The following is a 21,565-nucleotide window of genomic DNA, read 5'->3' on the forward strand; positions in this document are numbered from 1 at the left end:
AGGAGAGCAAATCATGGTTACAGTTACAAAAGCATTCTCAGCTTCTCTCACCTTTTGTTTGGCTAGATTGTTTTTGTCAGTGTCATAGCCATTTCAGCTTCTTGTAATTAATACCTATGTTAATCTGTAGACTGGTAAGCAGAAAGAAAACTGGAAAGGCTAGAAAGACCTTACTTGTATAACCTTCCCTGCCTCTCCAACCTCTAAGGAATTCAAGAAACAAGTGCTCGTTTGCTTCAAATTTCAGCACCCAAGGTTAACCTATGCTTTCTACATGGTAAGGTAGAAATCTATGGAATCTAGCGTACTAGTGTCTTAACATTTAAAGCTTCACAAAAAGACTTAAATTTTTAAAAGGAGAATGTAACTGTCATTGTGCTTTATAAAGAACAACTGCCTTTTAAAATATCTGTGTATCTTACAATAACAGACACACAAGGCAGCCAAATAGAGGTAAGGCAAGGAGAAAGTTTTTCTCTACAGAAAAAATATTTAGCAATTCACTATGAAATACATAATTCTGTTGAAATAATGACTATTAATGCCATTACTTCATTAATGATTAAGTTTCTCAGCATCACAGAGAACTTTTATAACCAGAAAGCAAAATATAAGTTTAAACATCTTCTATAATAATATCTACATAAGGCCTAATAATGCTTCTATTCTGACACTGAGCAGTCACAATTATGGGATTTGACAATGGAAAAACAATTTAAATATAGTTGACAGTATCCATATACTCTTACTACTTTTTTTTCTTTGACCACTAACTATAGCACAAATGAAATAGGAAGAAAAATCGTTCTCCATTTCAAAAGAAACCTGCTCTCTGCAATGTAAAACTACTTTCACAGATTTTGTAAAATCTAAGTTGAAAGAAATGTGATAAATCATGTAATCCAACCCCCTAATCTTACAGAGGAAGAAATATTTGGCTTAAAATCTTATTCAGGTGAAAGCATAACAGAGGTAGTTGTAAACAGACACACGATAAAATGTAATAGACTAATGAGATAGATCCTCATTTCAGATTCTATGAGTCTATCCTGATCTCTTGTTATATGTAGTGTTACTACGGGATGGCATGGTCCAATCAGCTATCAAAAATTAACAACGCTACTACTGGCCGAAGTCTTACGTCTAACATTCAAGTAAGTTATCCATAGCCAATGCTACCTTAGCTCAGAAAAGCAAAAGGAGGACTGCCCAGGATGCAGGTTAAATTTATGTGCTAAATGTTGGAAAGGAAGAAAACGGCAAACAAAAAGGCAAAAACAAAAAGGAGTTACAGCAAAGGAAACAAAACAAAAGATTCCTCTTTCAAGGACGTAATTTCTAAAGGAAATAATTTAAGGAGAAAGATTTTATCTTCTAGTACATATGGTAAGGGGTTTAGAACAGAATCCATGCATGCTATTTTTCCCATGTAAAGTTACAGAATATATATGTGTGTGTACACACATATATGTACAATTACATAATGGGATTTTTGTACTTACATTGTCTCAGTATGCAAATTAACATTTCATTGCAAGTTGTAACCTTTTTCATAATATATATAACTAACGTCAACATTATCAGTCTATACAGAGCTACAAGTAATACTAATGCCATCTAAGCAATATTCACTCAGAAAGAATACAACAAAGTCCATGTCCTCAAGAGGGAAATGGATTACCATAGTTACTAAAATCATTGCCATTTTGAGGAGGAAAGATGTAGGGTTTTTTCTGCTTAATGTCCCCCCACCACCCACTCCCCCCACACAAAGGGCTGTAGTTTTCCACATCAACTAAACTTGCTCTTGAGATTTGTTCAGGAGCCCTGGGTAACCAGCTTTGCCAAAAATAAAAGGAAGAGTATTTAAGCACTTCTTTATTTTCTTCCATCATTTTTTCTAAGACTTCAGAACCTTCTCAACTATTGGGAAAATTATTTGCTGGGTCCGTCTGCAACAGGAAGCAGCAGCAGAAGCAATTTCCTTAGTATTTTTTCTGAAATGGGGGGGGGGCCTCCTTAAAAAGAGAGACAAGGGAAGGGAAGCGATAGGAGATTATAAACACAGATTTCTTCACTGGTCCTGTCCAGGAGTCTGCTCTACCACAGTTCACAACTTAGAATATGAGGTTAAATTACATTAAAATGGACCCCACAATTTTTAGTGACTTTTAAATGAACAGTTAAACATTGTTCTTAGCACATCAAAATAAAGTATGAGTTAATCCTACAATTTATTTTGAATATTTATAGCAAATTTACATTTGCTGATTTATGACATTTAGACTAGCTGCCTAATGTACGTAGCAGACACTGTCAAAATCACTAAATTAGCACCATGTAAAAATAGAATATACTAAACTAGAAAAACTAAATTATAGTTCCATACCTGGAAGACGGTCGATCTGAGCAGTGACTAGCTCTGGAACTCGGACGCTCTGGCTCAGCATATCTATAGTTTTCAGCATAAGCAACACTTTTATCATAATGTCTATAACGAGGGTCATATGGGCCATAGGCATCCTCCTAGGAAAAAGGAAGTCTTATAAAGTTTATAAATTACATTAAATAAATAAATTAGTATGGTTAGTTTGAATAAAAACTTTTCCCCAAAATAGCAGAAGTGAATTTGGTGTTTTGAACAATCACCATAAAAAGTGATACTCGTGAAAATATCTAGCAGTAAAACTTTCTCTAATAGCACCAACAACTATGCATGTTCACTAAATATATAAATCTTGTTCAAAGACCACCAAGAGAAAGCAGCAGACAACACCAATTCTACCTGTGGCTAACTCTGGCATGGAACCATTAGGCCTCTTCCTTAGCTATAAAATTCTAAGATTCCATGATTCTAATTATTAGTGACCACTATTTCACAGACATTCTTCTAGCAATTAAATGAACAATAGTATTTACCTGGATGCTCTAGAACTAAATTAAAAGTTATGAGAGTTGGTTACACATTATTCTGTTCTCATATGGCTTCCTCAAGGCAGGTCAAAGAATCTCAAATTCTCTATAAGTAAATCCAATATTAACATCTGATTAAGTGTTATAACTCATAGACTGAGATTCTGAGGCAAGAAAGAAATGAAATGATCTGAAATGAGTCTTAGAGGAAGACCTGTATTAGGAAGTCAGGCTACGAAGAAGTTGGGCTACAAAGACTATTCAACTCAAAAATGCCTACATCTTCTCTACCTCAAATCCTTTCTTCCTACATAATCAGCCATACATGGTTGTGGAAAGTATACCAGACCATGAACTGAGAAACCTGCATTCCAGTCTTGACACCAACTAGCTTTGTGACTTAGAAGTCACTTCATCTGTCTTGAGCTGAGTTTCCTCATCTGTAAAAGGGAAGGTAGGGGAGGAGTAAAAGGGACTGGTAAGGGAAAAAGGTCTTGAACTAGATGATCTCTAAGGTCATGGAACTAAAGTTCTATGGTTCTAGGTTTATTTTCTTCATTAGGCAAATAAGCTAATTTTTGTGTCTGAACTGAAGGATTTTTCAAAACCTTCATTACAAATATCACTTCATTCTCTACTGAAGGCTAGTTCTAACACCTCCATAGAAGTAGGCCACAAGTGACCCACAAGGTTCTTGAAAGTTACACTAAGAAAGCGCAAACTCCAGGTAGGTTCTATTGACCTAGAAAAGCCTCATGTATGGGCCCTCGGGGAACTGTCTAAGAAAAAGACCAGCCAAGTTCAGAGAAACTTAGCACTATAGTTTTAGCCACTAGGTGAGAAATGTTTTTGACCTTGGCGAATCATCAAGACTATCTACTAAATGTAGAAAAGGCCATAATCTGTATCCATGGAGAGAACCCACACATGATGAAATCACAGATCTCTGAGGCACTTAAGTAATATTACTAAGCATAGAAGCAGCAGTATTTTCCCTTACCTGTTAGTTTTAATCAATATTAAAGAAAAGTTCATACTCATCATTTTTCTTGGCTATGATTCCATTGAGTTTAATAAAATATTTTTCCTAAAGACTTCTACCCTGATGATGTTAAAATGATTCAAAAGTTATTTCTAAAATTTCTTACACTGGTCTTTATAGGAAAAATCAGAGCAAAGCTTCATAAGTCTATGAATTGGTTATCATCTAATTCAATATAACATATATCTTGATCATGGACCCAAACATCAAAACAAAAACTATGAACAATAAGATAGTTACAAACACAGATTAGTTAAAAAGCATTGACACTTACCGGGTAATAAAGGGAAGCTGTTCTAGGATCTGAAGGATAGGGTGGTGGATACTGAGGTTGGTAGGTATCATAAAGGTGCCTATAATAGTAATAAGCCGACAGGTTCTGAGGTGGACCAAAAGCATTCTGAGGAGTCTGTGATGGTGGCCACTGCTGCTCTTGCTGACTAACTGGTTGGCTGGAGTGAGCTGAGGTTGTTGGAATACTAGATGACTGTGAGAGCTGCTGCTGCTCCACCTTACCCTGGCTTGGTAGCTGGGGTGAATTTCCTGATGGTAACAAATCAGGTTGATTTCCAGAGTTTGAAGAATCAGATACTGTCTTGTGTACCTGAGCGGCTGGTGACCCTTGTTGCTGACGAGGTAAGGCCTCTGGCTGGGATTTATCAAGCGCAATCTGGTGCTGTACATCTTTTGTTACCTGTTGGTAGAAATGTTCTTTATCATGCAATTCAGGCCCAGACTGACTTTTATGATTAGTGATGGCTTGTTGAGAAAAAGTTGGACCACTAGCATGTGATGTATTATGTGCTCGCACAGAATTGTCTGTACTGTGACTTTCCAAAGTCCGGTTCAGTGTAAAATCAAGTGCTCCAGAGGTTTCTTCCTGATAATTGGTGAGATTTGCTTTATTAGCATGGGATATTAGGGTGCTGTTCACTGGTGGAACTAACATTACACCGGTGTTTCCAGTAGGGAGATTAGACCCCGGAGAAGCAGACAAATTAACCACTGGTTTAATGCCAAATTCAGAAGGAAAACTTTCTGAATTCTGATTTTTTTGACATTCTGGAACCAAGTTAAATGGCATCTGATGAGATGGTGGTTGAACTAGTAAATTGGGAGACTGATTAGAAACCATTTCAGAAGTGGTACCAGAACTTTGTGAAAAATTAGTATGGGAAAGATTGGTAGGTAATGGTGAATTAACAGGAGATGCAACTTGAGTCCCAGACAAGGGAATGCTTTCCCCAGGTACACCAACACACAGAGGCTGACTGCTTGGGGCAGACTTGTCCCCCACTGCAGGATCTTTGCAAGAACGATTATTTTCATTATGATTTAACTGATTAGACAAGGAAATGGAAAAATTTATGGGCTGGGTCAAATTATAGCTCTGATTAGGCTGGGCAATCAAGATTGGTTGACTTTGTAAAGATTCAGTGGGTGGTGAGGACAATAAACTTGCATAACCAGAACTTGCCTGAGACTGAAGGGCCTCCTCTTCTCCCATTTTGGGAGGGTTCTCAAGATTTTCAGAGGACACATTGCCATCCTGAGGGGTATGTATAGGAATAGAGCCTGGTTTACATGGTTGCAGACTGGATAATCCCTCATCTGGAGGCTGAATAATTTCAGAAGCCTGTGTTTTAGCAGGTACACAAAGTGCAGGAGCAGCTGGTGCGAGGAGGACATTTCCTCCAAAGTTAGGTAGTTCATTCTGTGCCCACAAAGTAGTTGCAGGGCTCTCACACTTTTTAGTGGTAACTTGAGGCCTTGAGGGTCGTTTTTCAGATGTCATGGGCACATTTTCCAAAAGTGCTCCCCTGCCATGAGGAAGCACATTAACAGTTTCATCAGTTGTTGCAAGAGGCAAAGGATGTGCATGAGGGGTAAAGAATGTTTCCATGTTGTCTGGAGGTTGTTCCAGATTACCTGGTGAAGCAGCTGGTACCATAACAGTTGGTTTACTGTTGTTCTGCTTGGAATGGTTCTCTCTCAGTTCACCTACCATGTTTGCTCGTCTGCCTCAACAGGTTTTACCCCAACTCCATGGGATCTTACAGGTTCAAAAGAACTATTTGCACTTGTCTGAAATATTCCTGTAGGTTTAGGAGGGCTTGGAGTTGGAGGCTGGGAGAGACTGCTATGATAATTCTTGTTTATATTATCATTTGTCTCTCCTACTAAAGGAGAAGAATCGATCTGCTTAAAGAAACTATCTGAAGTCTCATTAGGCTTCCCAACTTCTTGCTGAATAAATGTGCCCACTGATTCCTGGGGTCTTGTTGAACTAGAAATACTCCTATGACTTACACTACTATAGCTGGAGGATACACTATCAGATCGGACTGGATGAGGTACTGAATCAGGTGCCTCTAGATTTGGTCCTCCTTCAGCATAACTTACAGTACTGTGCTTTGAAACAGACTGCCCTGGGAGTGGCCCATATCTGAACTGATCATTTGGAGAGGAAGGATTCAAATTTGGGGGTTCACTTGGTGGAACTTCTTGATTCTGAATGCACTCTAAGTTCTCAACATTTTCATATTGTGAGCCAATGGCACCACAAGTTTTAACAGTACAAGCCTTGTCTTCATTAACATAAATGTCACAGTTTTTAGTGGTTTGTTTATCATGTTGGTTACTTGTAGACTGAGAAAAGTATTGCTGGCCCTCTATTCCCTGCTGAGTAGACTCATTTGCTGAACCTTTAGGAACTGATGCCTGAAAAGGGACACTTGTTCCAACCTGCATAGGATGAGGAAGGTGATGGCCTCCATGTCCGGAATTGGGGGGAAAGCCATCAAAGTCAGACTTAACAGTAGTATCTGCTTTTTCTGAAGAAAGATTTTCCTCATTTTCTGCTTCTTCCCCTTTGAAAAACATTGTGATAGTTCCTGAATTTGCTTCTGGGAGTACATGACTGGTTACAGCCTCACTTCTATACTGTGGTTGATTTTCTAAGCTATTTCCCTGAGCAATGGGATTAACTAGAGTAAGGTCTGGTAATTGCTGTTTACTCACTCCTAGATTCTGTCTAAAATCCTGACTGGGCCAACTACTATTAACTCCTGGATTGTGCCTAAACATATTTTCAGGCTGAAAGCTATTGGCTGTGTAGTTGCTACTCTGAGAAGGGATCATCTCATTCCTTTCATTGCCAACCAAGGATCCTGATGTAGAAACTAATGGAACATGTTGCTGATGTCCAGGAACTTGATGCATATTTGCTTGAGGAAGAAAATGAGAACTACCAGAAGCAAGAGGAACTGCATTCTGAGAAGTTGGTTCAATGTATGGTGAGTAATTCTGAACTGAAGACTGTGGACTTCCTTGAACTGGTCTCCACTGAACTGGGGTTTGCTGATGAGGTTGAGGAAAGAATGATGCTGTAGTTGGTGCTGGAGTGCCACCATTCGGATCTTGCCGACTTAACGGCCTACAAGGCAGAGGCACACCACTCTGAAGATGTCCCCCAAAAGAATTTTCAAGTCCTGCTCCAGGATTATAATGTGAAGGAACAGATGAAGCCTGAATTCCAGGTTCTGCAGTTGGATGAATTTCTGCATTACTATTCATAACATGTCCAGGCAGCACAGCAGGAGCCAATACATTTGTAAACGAATCAGTATTTACTCCAGGTTGTGATACAGGCCCAGACAAAGATGTATAAGGTCCTTGTGAATTATCCCCTGCATGAGTATGAGGTGCATGCATACCAGGTGGCTGAGAAAACATTGGTGGGGAAGGACCTTGCATAACAAGTGAGTTGCCTTTGGACGGATTGCCTAATGCTGTTCCTTGTGGAGTCAGTCTGCCAAATGCAAAAGGACCCGTTACAGGTTGCACTGGGCCAGCTACAGTGGTCACTGGTGCATTAGCCCGCCTGCTATATGGGCTGTTAGACCAATACATATTACGAGGACCTCCTACAGGAGGTGGTCCACCAGTTGCAGAAGGAACAGTCTGAGGTGGTGGCTGCATCATTCACTTCTTGTGAAGTCAGTCTTGCAAAGTCAGATGCTTTTTGCCCAAAGAAGCTGAAGACAGGCTCTCCTTAAGCTAGAAATAGAAATTTTAAAGAAATACAAAAAGTTAAAATGACTACTGTGTATTCAAAGAACACTTTATGAAAAAGTTCTTAAAATTGTTTTAATTCATTTATGGACTTAGTAATACAACAATGCTGGGAACAAAATATTTTACAATTGCTTTATTATTATCCCCATACTACCTTTACCGAAATGACAATCTATTTGACTTGTTTAATAACAGGTTGAGGACCACCAAAACTAAAGCACATCACCATATGGAGTGGGATTTTTCTATTTTTAAGAATGATTTTTGGGGCAGCTAGGTGGTACAGTGGATAGAGCACCAGCCCGAGTTCAAATCCTGTCTCAGACCAAACACTTGATACTTACTAGCTGTGTCACCCTGGGCAAGTCACTTAACCCTAACTGCCCCCCAAAAACTTTTTTTTAAAAGAAATAGAAACAGAAAACAGAAAACTTCCATTATTCCATTCCATCTTTACAAACAAAAGGAAATGGGGTAAATTTAATATGTTTTCAGCTAACAGGTCCTTTACGCCATGATGTAAAGCGTCTCATTCTTTTAAAAGCTTTTAACAGCTAGCATTTACACTTTTGCAAATCGCTTTACAAATATTATCTCATTTTAACCTTATGACAACCCTAAGAGGAAGGTACTATTTTTTTAGGCAATTGGGGTTAAGTGACTTGCCCAGAAAGAGCACTAGATTGAAAGTTAAAGACCCGCATTCTATCCCTGTTTCTATCTTAGACCTTCATTTCACTTTTCTAGGGAGAATAAGGAAGTTGACAAGGGGTGGTTGTCTGAGTCTATAAATCTAAAGACATCCCCACTGAAGCTCAGATTCCAAGGTCAGAACCCAAACTGCTGCCTTGTAAGACAAATCTTATCTGAATTCCATTCTGGGGTTTTTAAGTTTTCACTTAAATCTTTCCCTGATTTTTAAAAGAAGTGAGGGGTCTTCCAAATGTTACAGGGTATGCTAGCTTAGAAATATTTTATAAAGTAAAAAAGAAAATTACTTGCCCACAAAAGTTTTTCCCTCTTAACAGTTTCTTTTTCTTTTTTTTTAGCACTATGACAGGTGACAATACTTAACTTTACCCCAAACCACCCCCAATTTGAACACTCTACTCTTCTACTGAACATTCCTTCCTCTTTTAAACAGTAAAACAATGCACATAAGCATGTAATTTATTACTAGTAAGTATGGCACTTTATTTAGTAGGAAATTTTATGCTTAATAAAATTATTACACAACTTCAACTCAACTTACCTTTATATAGGCAAAAAGACTGTTTCAAAGAAACTAACATCTCACTGATAAATTATTCATAAGCTGATCTCTTCAATTAAGCTGAATTGTGTCTATGTTAAATACCCTTATACACTCTATTTTCTGCACAAATGCCTTGCCATCACCAAAACTAAGCATTCATAAAACAGGTGCTCTTAAAAATGTTTTAGGCTATGAGAAGCATTTAAATACAAGCATCAAGGAAACTCCTAAACAGTTCTTACTGTGTGCCTATATCCTACCTTTGTGTTAATGTGACAACTCTCTTTAAATAACTTCGGCACTAGGGAAGAATGCAGATGCACAGAAACCACACACTAACTTCTACCGAATACATTTGGCTGGAAAGAAATCAACCCACCTAAATATGAAAGACTCAAAGATCTTTTTCTATTTCTTTGAAAGGTTTTCACATAGTCAGGGACTAACTTACAAACCACCTTATTTTTAAGACTTTTCTGTGGAATTTAAAGAAATGTTTGTAACAGAAAGAATTGCTGAAGTAATTCAGTCAATAACAAAAGACATAAAGCATTACTTTGCCCTCTGACTTCCTTTGCAATACAACATTGTCCTCATTACCAAAGATGGAATAATTAAAAATAGTGCGCAAAGTCAAGATAAAGTTGAAACGTACAAAAATAATTCTGAAATAATAACCACAAACCAAATGACCATGAGTTTATGTACTTGCCATCCAGCAACATCCCAAGATAAGAAATGTTCTTCCTAACACCCAGGGTGATACATATTTAAAAAGAAAAGTCAACTAGCAACACACATCCAATCTAACAAGCAGTTTAAAATTTAAAAGTATCACACTACACCAATTGACCTCAAAGTTCAGACACAAAGTTTCTCCTGTAGATGTTTTTGGGAAAACAGATAACTTAAATTCCTCTTATAATAAACGTGTTAAAAATACAGCTGAAATTTCCCCTGTAGGAATATAATGGCCACCTCTGAAAGGAAAAACAAAAACAAAGCACTTGTCATATCCAAGAGTAAATGCCAAAATAAAACCATACCTAAGGAAAACCCTTTCTCAAGCAGCAATGGGATGAAACATTCATCTACTGAAGCACCTCAGAGCAGAGACCAAGGAGACCAGAAATTAGAATGCTGCGGTTTCTCCTAATAAAAGGTTTCAAGTTTCTTCTAAGAAGTGAATCTAAATCTTTTTTTTAAGCAATTTATCAAAAAAATTAATACACAGAAGATTGTCAAAAAGACTCCAAGAAATCTTTAGAAAGTTTAACCACTTGTCCAAGACCCTTCAGATACAGTCAATTTAGCCTGTAGCTACAGGAACAGACCAAATCCCTTTAATTTCAACTCAGCTCTAGAGTGTTTTTATGACCTGTGGCACACATTCAACCAGTCACGACACTATCTTTTGGATGTGAAAAAAATCTCCAGCAGCTCAAACTCCATTACGCAGTTTGAAAAGTACAAACTATAAGGGTAAGCAATGTCATGCTAAGACGTACTGTTCTAAAATTCCTAAACCTAGTTTTATCTTCAGCAGCACATCCCTCCATTACATGGGCTGATAATGGAACCCCTGCTATTCAAGTATTGATCCTCAATAATCATGCCAAAATAAAGATCCTAAATGACTTAAAGAAAATCACTGATTCCTATCAAAGGAATGCCACTGAGTTCCAAGCTTTACACAGAGGAGGTGGGACAGTTGTAGGGAAGCAATTCAGAACGCATGCCCCAACCCACCCCCCAACTCCTTCCAATCCCTGAAAGCATCTCCCCTTCACTGTTAATAAATTATGGCTAAATTGACTCATACCCCTCCCTCCCTCCCTATTTTTCTTCTCAAAACATTCTTCTCCCTATAACTGTAATCTGCTCCCTGCCTCAGTCTGGTGAATTTTCCAACCAGCTGCTTCTATAGTACTATCCTTACCCAAAATACGTTCCCCTAATTGTTACATCCTAAAGGAACTTTCCTTTGGATCAGCAAAATATTTCAATTCAATTCCACATTTCTTAAGCCCAGAAAGGCACTAAGGCAGTAGGCTTCAAAAAAGAACCGTTTGGAGCAGCTAGGTGATGCAGTGGACAGAATACCGGTCCTGGAGTCAGGAGGACCCGAGTTCAAATTTGGCCTTAGACACATTAACACTCGATAGCTGTGTGACTCTGGGCAAGTCACTTAACCCCAACTGCTTCATTTAAAGAAAAAAAAAGAGCCCTGGACTGGGATTTAGGAGACCTGAGTTCTAGTCTAGGTCTGCTTCTAGCTATGTGACTATAAGTCAGTTCAGATTCAATTCAAATTCAGTTCAAATTTGACAGCCAAACCTGGCTGTCAAACTCTGAAAATAAATGACCAAAGAGTCACAGGGGTTATGCAACTGCTGTTAACTCTGAGAAATATCAAAAAGCACACAGAGGTAATACTCCAATTGTTAATTCTGAAAAATAAATTAAGTCATTTCAGTTCAAATTCCTTGACCTGGCATTAAAGGTTCTCCATAATTGGGCACCACCTTACTATCTTTAGCTTTTATCTCATGCTACTCCACTGTGAGCACATGGTCCTCTAACCAAATAGATAGAATCTCCACTAAAATACAGACTTCTCAAGCTTCTGTGCAGTTGTTTTATTCTATATACCTAGAATGTGCTCCCTGCCTCTCAGACTTGTGAATTTTTACTCACCTTTTAAAGCCTTCCTGGTGCCCTAATCAATTACCCCTCTCTTTAGTCTTTATTCAGCACTATTTTGTACCTGTTCATTGTTTATTACCTTATCTGTGCTTGTACTATACTACTAGTCTATAAACACTGTAAGGGCAGGATCCAGGCCTGAACTGCATATCTTACCTAGCAACTAGTACAGTGCTATGTACACAACAGGCTCTTCATAGGATCATAGGATTTAGAGTTGTAAGAGATTTTAGGGTCATTAAATGTAATCCCCTCATTTTGGAGAAGAGGAAACCATAAGCCCAGAGTCCCAAGGGCACACAGTAATAAGTAGCAGGGCCAGTATCAGCCCAAGTCTTTTGACCCTAAATCCCCAAAACTCCTTCTCCAGGCTTCAGCTTCCTTATCTTAAAAAAAAGAGAATAACATTTGTAGCACTTCTGGTGGAATTTTTTGGTGAGGCTTGGTTCTCACTCTAAGAAAAGATGAGGGAGGAAAGGGGAGGATAAACCATAATAAAAGCTAATAGTAATTAGAAACACTGGAGGTAACATAGTATAGAGAAATTAAATTAGTGCTGGACTTTAGGAGACCTGACTCTAGCTTCCGATGCTCACTTACTGTGTGTACATTCTCTCCAATCACACAGTCACCACCCTAGTTACAGGCCCTCATCATCTCTCACCTGACTACAGCAATAGTCTTCTAATTGGCCTCCCTGTTCCAATCCAGCCTCTACTCTACTGCCAAAAGTGATTTTACTAAAGCAAATGCATGACATCATACATACCCTCTACTCACTAATTTCCGGTGGCTCCCTCTTACCTTTGAATCAAATTTAAAGTCCTTGGTTTGGCAATCATAGCATTTTACAACCTGATTCCTTCCTACATGTCCAGTCTTCTTAAATTTTTCTCCTCTCCTTTCTATGGTCCAGCTACACTGGCCTATTTACATTTCCTTGAACAGGACTCTCTGTCTCCCAACTTTGTGACTCTGTCCTGGCTGTTTCCCATGTCTTTGCCTCGGCTTCTTAGCTTTCCTGATTTCCTTCAAGATTCAGTTTAAACGCCACCTTCTGCAGGAGGCCTTACCTGATCCCCCACAACGATACTTACTTCCCTCTGAGATAACATTCCATTTACTTTATCTCTATCTTGTATGTACGTAATTATTTGCATGTCATTTCCCTCATTAAAATGGGAGTTTCTTGAGGAAAGGGACCTTTCTTTGCCTTTATTTGTACCTCCAGTGCTTTAGCAATGTTGGACACAAAGTAAGTGCTTAATTCTTGTTAACCGATGCTGACTGACCATTAGCAAGTCTCTTCACCATTTTTTCCTTCTCTCTAAAATAAAGAAACTATAATTTGTACTACCTACTTTAAAGGGTTGTGAAGAAAGCACTTTGTTGTGTTATTAACACTGAGAACTGTGACAACTGAACAAGGAATGAAGATACAAGCAGCACGACTCATTGAAAGAGAGTAATATTTCGAGAAGAGCAGCATGGGAGTCAAAAGATCTGCATTCTAAACACAGCTCTGTCACGAATTCTTTATGTGACTGTAGGCAAGTTACTTGCTCTCTCAAAGCCTCAGTTCCTCCCTGTCGCAGGAAAACTGGAGTTGGTCTGGATGATCTTTGTAGTATTGCAGAACTGGGGAGTTGGAAAGGACCTTACAGATTCCCTATTCCAATCTCCCTCATTTTGCAGAAATGGAAACTGAGGCCCCGAGAAAGTACCTTTCAAATACTAGGCACTTATGAATGTTTAACTGAAGAAGAACCGACTCAGGGAATACACAGGTAGTAAAAGAACCATGATTCCCACAAAGGTCCTTTTGACTCCAGGATCCGAGTGTCTGAAGAAGGGACTCCTCCAGGGTCCCAGAGCAACTGGGTGCTGAGAAAGGGCTGCCCGGCACCCACCGCGCCCCCTTGCCTCCACCGTTGCAAGGACGCTGTTTGGGGGGCTAACGGGGTCGGGGGAAGAGGGAAAGGGGCCCCGAGGGCAGGCCGGGGGAGGGTGTCCCAAGGGTCTCCCTGTTCTGAGGTTAGAATCCTGGAATGTCAATGCTGGAATGCCCCCTAGGAATCATAAGATGTCGAGCTGGAAGGACTCTTGAAGATCATCCAGTTCCAACTCTCTCATTTTACAGAAGGAGAAACTGAGGCTCGGAGAGCAGACGAAACTTGCACAGAGTCCCAGGGCGGATTAACATTCAAGCCACTTAGCTAGAATCAGACCCCCTGACTCCAAACCCACCTGAGGGTCCCCTCCGCTCGGCTCTGCCCAAGTCCGGGAAGGCTCCCCAGAGGCGGCGACGCCGGCAGGCTCTGAAGGAAGCGGAGACGCCCGGTGTTCGCGGAGCGTCCCTTCTCCGGGCCGGGGCTGCCTTGTCCCCTCCGGCCCCCACCCTCCACCCCCTGCTTACCTGACAGAGCCCCGGTCAGGCCGGGCTCCCCCGTCCCACGAGCCCTTCGCAGGGAGGCCGCTGCGGCCACACCGCCGTTCCCCGAGCGTTCGCCCGTCCGCTCCTCTCAGCAGCCGCGGGGGAAAGCAGCGGTAGTGGCGGTGGTGGCGACAGCGGCTCCGGCTCCCCCCAGCGCAGACCCCGCAGCAGCCGCAGCCATCTTGGCACATCCGGCTCCGGTTGCCTCGGCCGCCGCCGCCGCCGACGTGTCCGACCCTTACGTCACGGCGTGACCCTGCTTCGTCCCGCCCCCCGACGCTGGCGTCCCGGCCTTCGCGGAAGTGGGGAGTAATTTCTTGCCGGGGAAAAACTATCCAAGTTCTCTCTGCAGAGTGAGGTGCGTGGAGGAGCAAGATTCCTTACCCCACAAGTTAATGTGAAAAATCTATCTTGAAGGTTGGTTCCCGTGCCCTTCGCCAGGGAGACTCGGCTATTTCCGTTAATTACGGAGAGAACCGAAGCTGGGGAGGGTTTTAAGTGCGCGTGCGCTATAGTTCGGCTTTTTTTTTTTTTCCCGTCGAAAGCCGAGGAACTTATGGACTTAGGTAGGAGACGGTGGCTGAATTTTTGACACATGCGCAGAACATCCAAAGTCCTAGTCAATAACAATCGAAGGTTTCGAAAACCTAGACTCTCCTAGTTACTTACACAAGCCTGTTTATCAGCTGTGTTCGTTTTCCTTGAGTTCAGAAGTTCGAATCCCGCGCTCGGGAAACTAGTTTATATTAATTGAATCATAGATCTGGAGCTATAAGACATCTCGGAAACCATCTACCCCAAACCTTTATTTTACAGTTTAGGAAATTGAGGAATTGAATTTAAGAGATTTGCCCAGTGTCACAGAAGTAGGCAGAGGCAGCATTTGAACCCAGATCTTCTGACTCCAAATGCAATGCCTCTTGCCTTCAGGATGAGGTCAAGGAGAGAGATAGAACAGATGAAAGGCTATCAAAATAAAATCTGCTTTTGATTTTTGTCAAAGCATCGTAGTGATGCGTTCTGTCTGCCTTTGCTTTATGATGTTGGACTTAGGAGTTAATGAAACCATGTGGCCTTGATCTAGTCCCTTAATCTCTCTAGGCCGCAGTAACCTCATCAGTAAAATGAGGGGGTTGGATTAGATGATCTCAGAGGTGCAATGGTCTAGAAAATAGGGATTGAGAAAGGTATGGTGGACTCCGTAACAAGTTCACTGTTGGAGTTTTAGAATAGAGAACAGTTTTGCAAGCTTGGCCTCAGTAGGTGATTGCATCACCCACCAAACCTCACATGCTACTAATGCTGTTTAGTTTTTTCTTTAGCAGATGGGCAGAACACCTCCTTACGTTGCAAAAAATGACTCAGAGACCTTGACTGTTGTAAGACATTAAGTGAAAAAAATAGTTTTGTTGTTTGTCCCCCCCCCTACCCTTTTGAATTAACATGATCAAACAGAGCTACTTCACTTTGTTGTGATCTTGAAAAGGGGTTTTTTGTTTGTTTTTGGAAAGTTTAAACAGATCTAGTGTAGCAAACAGTCATTTCTGGTAAGTTAACATTTACATTAAGGAATCTTTTCTACTTTAATTCAACAAGTCATTATTTGAACAGGGTGGTGCCCAAAACCCTGAGCCAGGTGCCATGAAAGCATAGATTGAAAATAAATAGCTCTTTTGTCACAACTTGGGTGAGGTGGATAGTGTATTATTATTCCCATTTTACAGATGATGAAACTAAGTCCCAGAGGGATAGGGCTTGCCCAAAATCAAACAGCTAGTAAGTGTGCCAGCACTTGAACCCGAGTCTCTACTCCTTGCCCAGCCTACTTTTTCCACTATCACAGACTTCTGCTCAGAAAAGATTACAGTCTTGCAAGAGAGGCAAGGCTAATATTCATAGAACAATTTAGATGACAATATAAAACAAAATGTGATGGGCTGGCCAGATGTAGTAGGGCCAATATAAGTACTCTAGAAGTTCAGAGAAGAGAGGAGCAAATGTAAAGTTCTCTTCTTGGAGTCCTTGAAGGTCAGTTATCCGGAGGTAGCAAACAAAAGTAGAAAAATTGATATTGTTTCCTGGTAAAAGCTTCAAGCTTTTGCACAGAATCAAAAATTCTTAGTTTGACGGGGGACTTCCACCTGGTTACAGATCATCCCGAGGTAGATATGAGAATATGTCCTATTGCAGTAACCTTCTGATTGGGCTCCCTACCTCAGGTCTCTTCCAACTTCAGTGCAGCCTCCACTCGTTAAACTGATCTTTCTAAAGTACAGATCAGACCTCTCCTTCATCATCCCATTTACTAAACTCATATGACTCCCTATTTCTTCCCAGATCATATATAAAATCCTCTGTTTGATTCTTAAACCCCTGCATAACATGGCTGTTTCCTACCTTCCCATTCTTCTTACACCTTACCCTCCTCCATGTACTTTACGATCCACAGACGCTGACCTCCTTGCTGTTCCTTATCCATGACGCTGAACATTTTTATTGGCTGCCCAGAAAGCTCTCCTTCCTCATCTCTGCCTCCTAGCTTTTCTGGCTTCCTTCAAGTCTCAGCTAAAGCCCTACCTTCTGCAAGAAGCCTTTCCCAGTCCTCCTTAATCTTAGTGCCTTTCATCTGAGACTGCCTCCAATTTATCCTATGTATATCTTTTTTGTACCTAGTAAGGGCTGTTTTTTGGGGAGAGGGAGGTGTTGAGGTAGAAGTGGAAGGTTTACCTTTTGTATCCCTAGGGTTAACAATAACAATAATAGCTAACATATAGGACCTCCAGGCACTGTGCTAAGCGCTTTACCAAATAAATTATTATCTCATCCTCACGGACAACCCAGGAGGTAGATACTATTATTACCCCTATTTTACAGATGAAGAAACTGTGACAAACAGAGGTTAAGTGATATATCCAGGGTCACGCAGCTAGGAAGTGTCTAAAGCCAAATTTCAATTCAAGTCTTCCTAACTCCAGGCCTGGTGCTCTATCCATTTTGCCACCTAACACTTAATAGGTACATAATAAATTCTAGTTGATTTACTACTTGTTTTGAAGACTCTCCCAAGGGAACTTTGATAATTTATTTACTGTGTAACCTTTGATAAATCACTTCCTCCTATCTGGGCCTCATATTCCCCTGTCTCAAAATAAGAGGTTTGGACTAAATGGTTTCCAAGGTCCTTTTCAGCTCTGATTCTATATAGATTAATTGGTGCTTGAATGAAAGCAGGTTGATTTTCTAACTGGGTATCTAAAGATGACCTCCTATAGTTGCTTCCATGGAACCAGAGTGAGGGGGTGGGAATGAAAGCCATTAGGGACTGACCCTTTTGATGGGGAGGAATGAAAACCTAGATATAAGCAATAGCCAAGTTGTCTCTATATGACTTGGTAGCCAAGATACAAGGGGCTCAGGATAGAAGTTTAAAGAGAAAAACCCTCGGTTTATTAAGTTGGAATGTGTATTCTTTTTTATTCCTTTAAAAAAAAACAGGCAGCTAGGTGGCTCAGTGGATAGAGCACCAGCCCTGGAGTCAGGAGGACCTGAGTTCAAATGTGCCCTCAGATACTTGACACTTGCTAGCTGTGTGACCCTGGGCAACCTTGAGTGCCTCCACCAAAAAAAAAAAAACAAACCACAAAAAACCTTTCAAACATGCAAAAAAAATCTTTGAGTTTGCCATATCTACCAACAGTGAGATTGACTGATTGTTCTCTACCCATGTATATTTGGTAAAGAGTTTAAGATTTCTTTAAGTAATCATGACTTTAGAAAAGTATCATGATGTAGTGAAGAAAAGGCTGCCCTTGAAGCCAGGAAGATCTGGATTCAAGTGCTACTTTTGACTCATACTGGCTGTGTGACCTGAGCAAGTCACTTACCCTCTCTGTGCCCTAAGGCAGTGGCAGGAAACTCAAATAAAAACACGGATTGCTAAGCTGTCCAAAAGGTTCCCTGTGGATCAATCAGTGAATGGCCCCAAAGAAGAGGAAGGAAGAAGAAACAAACTTTTAGAGGAGAGAGCCACCCCACTCCCTCACAGAGATAGAAAGTCATGGGTATGGAACAGTGCATATGTTTTCAGTCTTTTAATGATGTATTAATTTGTTTTACTGATTTTTTCTTTTTACTCTTCAAAAAAATAATGACTCTCTGGGAGGGAGGAGGGAGAGTAATAATGGGAAAAATTTTTGCAATGTAAAAACCAGAAGATCAATAAAATTTTATTTTTTGAGGCAGTTTGGTAATGTAATATATAGCGCATTGAGCCTGGAATCAGGAAGATTCAAATTCAGATCTGGCCTCAGACTGGTCACTAGCTATTTGACCCTGGGCAAGCCACTTAACTTCTTTGCCTCAGTTTCTTCATTTGTAAAATAGGGATAATATAACCCACCTTGTAGGGTTGTTGTAAGGATCAAATGAGATAGATCATAAAGCTCTTAGCATGATGCCTGCCACAAAGTGAATGCTATATAAATTCTAGTTATTATTATTAGCCAGGTAGCTATTATTATTTTAAAAGTAAAAATTCTAACAGTCAAGGGAAAAAAGACTATTACAGCCCTTTAGACGGGAGGTGATGAAAGTCTAAACTAGGGTGGTAGCTGTGCAAGTGGAGAGAAAAGGGGCAGCTGTGAAGAAAGAATCAGCAAGGCTTGGCAGCTGGCTGGTTATGGGGGGGAAGGGGCTGAGGGAGGATGAGGGGTTGAGGAGGACACTGAAATTGTGACCCAGGAGGCTCAAAGGCTGGTGTTACATTCATAGAAATAGGGAAATTGAAAGAGGGGGTGGATGAGGAGGTTAATGTAATGAGTTCTGCTTTGATCGAGTTTGAGATGCCTATAGAACATCCTTTTTGAAATGTTTAATTGGTGGTTGATGATGCAAGACTGGTACTCTGGAGAGAGTCTAGAGCTAGGTTTATAGATCTGAGAGTCGTCTGTGTAGAGATGATCATTGAAGTGATGGAAGCTGATGAAATCATCAGGAGAGAAAGAAGAGAGGAGGGCCAAGGGCAGAGACCCTTGGGGTATTGGCATAATTAGGGGACATGACACAGAGGATATTCCAGCAAGGGATAAAGAGAAGTGAAACAAGTGAGAGGAGACCCAAGAGAGGTCAGTGTCACAAAAACCCAGAAAAGACAGTGTCCAGGAGGAGGGGGCAGTCAACAGTGTCAAATACCACATAAAGGTCAGGAAGGAAAGCTCTGGCAATTAAGAAAGTATTAGTGCCGGAAGGCTTGCATATAAACAAACGTGATAATAACACTGGTGATGGAGCTATAAATTGAGCTGACCATTTTAGAAGGCAGTTTGGAATTATGCCCTGCTAGGCATATACCACCTATCCCTGCTTCCCGCCCTCCTCTCCCCTTTTCCCCCAAAACCAGGTCATAGAGAGAAAGAAAGGTTCCAGATACACCTAAAATATGTACAGCAACTTTTGTTGTTGTAGCAAAGAACTGGAAACCAAGAAGTTTGCAAATCTGCCGGGGCATGACTAAGCAAATAGTGGTATCTGAATATGACAAAACATTACTCTGCTGTAAGAGATAATGAATTTGAAGAATTCAGAAAAACTTGAGAAAACCTATATGAACTGATACAGAGTGCAGCAAGCGGAACCCCAAAAAAAGTCATACAAAATGACTACAACAATGTAAATGGAAAGGAAAAAAATGAAATTGAATATTCTACATTCAGCCTGGTCCTAGAGAATAGATGAGAAAATGTACTTCTCTCCCTTCTTTGCAGAGGTGGGGAACTCTGGGTACAGAACATTGGTTGATGTGTTGGTTAACTTGCTGAAGTTATTTTTTTCTCTTTGCTACAAGAGATGGCTTGTTGGGCATGGAAAGGAAATATTGTGATGTAAAAACAAAAAATAGCAATGAAAAAATTTTAGATGACAGTATAACAAAGTCACTGGTAACTTTGGACAGAGCAATTTCAGTTGACTGGTGAGTTGGAAGCCAGATTGCAAGTGGTTGAGAATTGAGTATGAGGTTGAGAGGTAGACAGAGAGAAAGGAAATTTTTTTAGGAGTTAGGCTAAGAAAGGATGGCAATGTCAAGTGAGGGTTTCTTTATTTTGTTTTGTTTTGTTTTTTAAGATGGAGGACACCCATGTATGTTTGGAAGCAGCTGGAATTGAGCCAGTCTCTTCAGTGTGAGGGATTGCATCAGCCCCTATTACATATGGCTAGGGAATCAGAGAGAAGATGAGAGGATGAAGGATTAGAAATGAGGTGACAAGATATAGGGTGAAAGGAGGGAATATTGGAGAATAGGGGTTAAATTATTATCCAAAGTGTCTATAGGTGATGAGAGGCTGATGAGGGTTTGGGATAGGGTGGGTAGATGAGGATAAGGGAAATGGGTGAATGAAAAATGAGGTTTCTGGGGCACAATGGAGAATTCCAAGCTACCGTAGCTAAGTGGGAAATGAAGGTAGATGTATCTGTTTTGCACTGCCTGGTTTCTATTCCTTGGAAGAAGCTCTTCTATTCTCATCATTATGCTGCTAACACAAGCCTGGATGCCACCTTTCTCAGACCCCTCTCTCTTCTGAATGGAGGGCTGGAGGGTGGAATACCTCCTCTCAAAGCCTTCTTTTATGGAGGGCAGATATTGGATTTTCAAATCACTCCACTTTGCATCACCTGCTTTGCTGGGTTTCAGTTCCTTGGGACCCGAAGGTCTGTTGGCTCTCCACGTTCCTTCCAGCTCCCTTTGTGTTTTGTCTTTCCCCAATAGATTGTAAGCTCCTTGAGGGCAGAGACTGTCTTTCTCTTATTTGTATTCCAGTGCCTTGCACGTTGCTTGGCACTTTGTAGGCACTGACCTGGTTATTGAATTGAATTGAATTTCAAGGGAAGGGTACAGCTGGGGTATATTTGGAAGTGACTGATGTAAAATTGAAAGGCATGAATACTACTTTTGAAAGAAAGGACCAAATTCAGGGGCATCCAGCTACTACCATGGCAAGTGAGCTTTAAGTGCACAGTTGTTATGCAGGATAATAATAACCATCCCCAAAGAGGAGAATTTGAAAAATAACCCTTACCACTTGGTCACTGTTATTAAAGCCACATAGATTCAAAGGGCTCAATTTGCTTACCCAAATTATAT

General features: G+C 40.6%; 1 protein-coding gene across 1 annotated transcript in view; it reads right to left on the reverse strand.

Annotated features, from left to right (window-relative positions):
- Positions 1 to 14,647, reverse strand: part of SEC16A (SEC16 homolog A, endoplasmic reticulum export factor) — a 46,869-nt gene extending 32,222 nt beyond the window's left edge. Inside the window, 4 exon segments of the mRNA XM_020981906.2 lie at positions 2,390 to 2,526; positions 4,230 to 5,971; positions 5,974 to 8,014; positions 14,410 to 14,647. Of these exon segments, the coding sequence (XP_020837565.1) occupies positions 2,390 to 2,526; positions 4,230 to 5,971; positions 5,974 to 7,939 (3,845 nt within the window). The 5' untranslated portion in view covers positions 7,940 to 8,014; positions 14,410 to 14,647.
- Between the last annotated feature and the right edge of the window lie 6,918 nt (positions 14,648 to 21,565).

The sequence above is a fragment of the Phascolarctos cinereus genome, unplaced genomic scaffold, assembly GCF_003287225.1.
Source record: "Phascolarctos cinereus isolate Bilbo 61053 unplaced genomic scaffold, phaCin_HiC Scaffold_2;HRSCAF=192, whole genome shotgun sequence".
Taxonomy (NCBI): domain Eukaryota; kingdom Metazoa; phylum Chordata; class Mammalia; order Diprotodontia; family Phascolarctidae; genus Phascolarctos; species Phascolarctos cinereus.